Here is a 4,202-nt window from a genome sequence, read left to right as displayed (position 1 = left end):
GAAATTTATCTGACGGAGTAAAAATACGGAAACATTGCCACCGATATCTTAAACTGCTCCTGCACCTTACTCCGTTTGGAACCACACACCCTGAAAATGTAGCCATATCCGTACAACACTATGTGTGCACATGTTTATTCACTGTCCACACCAGGTTACAAAAATCATATCGTGAAAGATTCATTACGCAAACGTTGCTTTTGATTCTGGCTCCGTTGTTCCTGAAGAAAATTTGTAAGTTCTTCTTTGCTGCTTTGAAAAAAGCGCTCACTGAAATAAACAATGCCACTCTCAAGTTGACGAAAATAATTTACTGTAAACCCTATGCGTTTATCTACGTGACCTGCCGCTCCGTAGAAATTTCATTCGGAACATATCGTGCCCAGTGTCATCTAAAGAGTAGCAATAAATGTTTCCTCTGGTTACCGGGCATACTAGTTTCGTATCCTGTGAAACACGGATTCCTGTATCGTAGTAAACTTGATGTTTGCGTAATCTGAAGCGCCTAGAATCAGCGCCACCAATTTAATTCACATCGCCACCCCTGCCCTTCGAGGACGGTTGCTAGAGACCCCACTTTCGGCAACGGCCTCCGTTTAGCCACCAAGCTCCTATGTCGCCGTATGACGAACTACGCTGAATTTCGGAGGCATTGTACAACTTTTTACAAAGCTCACAGATGCCACCGTCCCACACCTCCACATCCTTAACATCTTTCCATTTGAAATAGGAACCGTAACGAGTATAGTTCTTTGACAAAGCTATCAGGTAGTCGGCAAGCTCCTTAGGTGACTGGAATGCGAGCGCATCGATGTATGAGTTGGGGGGCGCGATTGCAGTGTAATTTGCACCACCAAACACAACCGGTACAATGTAATATTTTAGTACAGTAAAAAATTTTTCTGTCACGTATTCAGCGCAAATAGAATTTTCAAAGGAAAGCATGTAAAAGTAAGCACGCTCGAATTCCTCGTAGCATGCACGACCACGCGATCTGGGGCAGTCGTAACGGCCGCAGCGGCCGTACACATCAACTTGTATGTGCCGGCTCAATTCCCTGACGAATGCTTCCCGTCTGCCATCAGTCCAGCAGTTACTTACCATCCAAACAGCGATTTTTTGTTTGGATTTCCAGATGGTGCTCATGTTTTTGTTTATGGTTACCGGTGAACTCCGACGAATCACTCTGCCATAGGGGTTGTACACATCCGAGTCTGACCTGTAGGTCATGGTCCAGTTGAATAGGTTCTTCGTGGCACTGAAGTAGTGAAACAAGGTGTGTGGTGGGGACTCCATCATGTAGAAGACCCACTTTTGGGAGTTCAAACGCATCGCAGGCAAATTCCTAATGTCCATGTCCCGTAAATGGAATACGACGGCGTCGCTAGAGGCCAGCAGATTCAGGTCGTTGGTGATGAAGCACGCAGCGCTGCACTTTTCCAGCTTCTCTTCACCGACTCTTGAATTATTTAGCCCTCCATACCAAGAGCCAAAGAATTTTGTCCACATCATGATTCGCGGCAGACGCTGCGTAGCAGTGATGTTTGTCAGTAAACTGTCATTCGTGAAGCCATAAGCTGAAACCTCAATGTCCTGAAGCTTTTCGCTTGGCAGCCGTCTGTGTGGCTTTAGAGTGTAAAAGAATATATAAGTTGCTGTCATTGCCATGACTAGGAGCATCCACTTGAGTGGTAATCTGAGGGGCGAGTTGGATTTGGTAGCGGCAAAAGAGCAGGTGGATGCTGCAAAGAAAAACAAGAGAAATGATTTTTTTTTGCGCAATGCTCGAGCCGTAGATTGGAAGAGCGCTTTAATTCCGAAGTTAGCGCAATGAACAACAAACATCACTCTCACGAGTGCGATAGCTCCTCAAAAAAACTTTGAGCCCGGAAAGATTAGCTGCTCTATACCGTGGTATTGCATGCACAATATCCCACTAAAATCACAACTTTTACGTCGTTCTGTGCATGATCGGAGAGCTAAAGTGTTGGCGTATGCCCTGCCTGTATCGCTTCGCAATATTACAGCCGTGCAGCAGCGGAGGACCGCTCCTCCTTGCCCTTATCATCCTCAGTGCTTTCTCATAGTGCCGCCTGCACCCATCATGTGGTGTGCCGCTTGCCTCCGCTACTGGCCTCCGCAGCGCTCCTTCTTAGCCGCGCCCTTTCGCCGTGCTTAGCCAGCGCCTCTATACTCGGTAAAGGTAGTGCGAAAGACGAGGACGAACGCAGGACACGACACGAGCGCTATATCTTTATTACATCTTTATTGAAACAGCGCGAAGTAGAAACACACGTCTTGAGAAAGTTCTATAAAAAGAAAAAAAGGAGAACGTGGGACCTAAAACCACGTGAATATCTCTGGGCAAGGTATTAACAGAGGAGAAACGCGAAGTAGCCAGACATGTGGTGAACTAACTTGAGAGCATCGCGGCCCCAGCCAAGGAACACCGGAAGTAACTAGTTCCACATTTGTGACGGAACAGGTCAAAACACCTGGGACAAGAGACAGGCACATAGGTCGAAGGCATAGGTCGAAAAGCTGGCGTGAATGTTGTGATGACGGCTCCTAATAAACTCAAAAGTCTGTGCAGACGAGTGAACTGCGACATGACCAAAAAGAAGTAGGGATGCACGATAAAGCATCGAACCCCCTTTGTGGAGTGCACCGAAGGCCTTGTTTATTCGTTGCCAGTGACATGCGGTAAACAATACATTGGGCAGACTGGCAGGTGCATGAATGAAAGGCTACTAGAACACAAAAATAATTTCGAGAAAGCTTGCAGGAACCTGGCAATTCATTGCAGAGATTGCCCTTCAACAAGCTGTGCACCGGTTTTCCAAAAATGTAAAGCTTTGGCTAATCACAAAGACCAGTTATACCGGGAAATAATCGAGGCAGCTTCGATAGCGAGTCTGCGCGACGATTGTGTCAGCACGCCGTCTGTTGCTTTGACAAAGAAAGAATTTGACATGTTAAAAATGTGATTATAAATGTCTGTGATTATTTGTCTTATGTTTTTTGGACGCTTGAACGATATGGTTGTGACGCATGCGTTTTTTGAGAGGGCGAAAAAGGTATAAGAAGAAGTGTTTCTTCGAAATAAAAACCAGTTGTGTCACAAATGAATAATCAACATGCCCCCGCTGCTGTCCTGGCTAGTTCCACGTGTGGTCTAGATATGTTAATTGATGCGCAGGTCACACCGACAGATCGTGTGCTCATCAGCGATTCTCCCGGCCTAGATATGTAAAACGATTAGATAATGCCGCGTGAAATCCCCTCCTTAGGGGTTCCTAATATTTCTGCTTGCTCATAAAGTGGGCTACAACCATTACATTCCCCAGAATGGTCCATCAGATGTGAAGGCTTTGATCCATGTTCTTTCAGCCGCGCGTTGAGACAGCGTTGCCGCAAATATAACCAATCTGAACAGACAAAACAGAAAACATCTAAAAAGTGCCATTCCTCAGGGCTCGTTTCATACAATCAGGCGTGGTGTACGAAGGCCTACGGAGGGTGTTATAAAAAGAAAGCAGCCACAGTTGCTCGCACGGCAGATCAAACACAAGGGAAACCCCTAAGCGCCATGAACCACCACCTAACCTCGACGTGGTTTTCACGACTACGGCAGCTCTTTCCGAGAATCGGTCAACACAGCGTGGGAAAGCACCTGACAAGACCTACGCTGATGCAGTAAAAAAGAAGCGTGGGAAGTCCGTTGGTTCTTCTCCTTCATCAAAGCTGCTGCAGCGCACTGCACAAGACCCGACAAACAGCGTCGCTCGCTCTGAGCCTAAGGCGCCACAACATGACATGAAGATCAGCGACAGGCAGAAAACCGGAAGCTCTGAACAAGATATCACAAGCCTACTCATTCCGATGCTGTTTGCAGCCATCAAGGCTCTTATCCGTGCAAACCCCTCGTCAGGAGGACTCCCAGAAGTAGAAGCTGTCCTTGCAATGGAGCCGTTGGTGTCGCTCTCCTACGCTCCGCAGGGGCGTAATACCACACTTCAGTAATCATGGCTTCCACAGCGAGAACTTCGCCGCAGCTGACAATCCACAACATCTTTCGTACATGCACCATTTTCCAGTGGAACGCTCGCGGGCTACGCTCTAAACTCTCAGATTTCCGACAGCTCGTGCGAGCGTACCGCTTCCCCTTCATAGTCATCTGTGAATCACGCGTCGAGGAAACT

General features: G+C 47.2%; 1 protein-coding gene across 1 annotated transcript; it reads right to left on the bottom strand.

Annotated features, from left to right (window-relative positions):
• Window positions 1–564: 564 nt before the first annotated feature.
• On the bottom strand, window positions 565–1,668 carry LOC149370231 (lewis-type alpha-(1,3)-fucosyltransferase-like). The gene has a single exon (XM_089577375.1). The coding sequence runs from the start codon at window positions 1,666–1,668 to the stop codon at window positions 565–567; it is 1,104 nt and encodes a 367-aa protein (XP_089433501.1).
• Between the last annotated feature and the right edge of the window lie 2,534 nt (window positions 1,669–4,202).

Source organism: Amblyomma mixtum, chromosome 1, assembly GCF_055824585.1.
Source record: "Amblyomma mixtum isolate Tamu chromosome 1, ASM5582458v1, whole genome shotgun sequence".
Classification (NCBI taxonomy): Eukaryota; Metazoa; Arthropoda; class Arachnida; order Ixodida; family Ixodidae; genus Amblyomma; species Amblyomma mixtum.
This window is presented reverse-complemented; position numbering and strand designations above follow the sequence as displayed.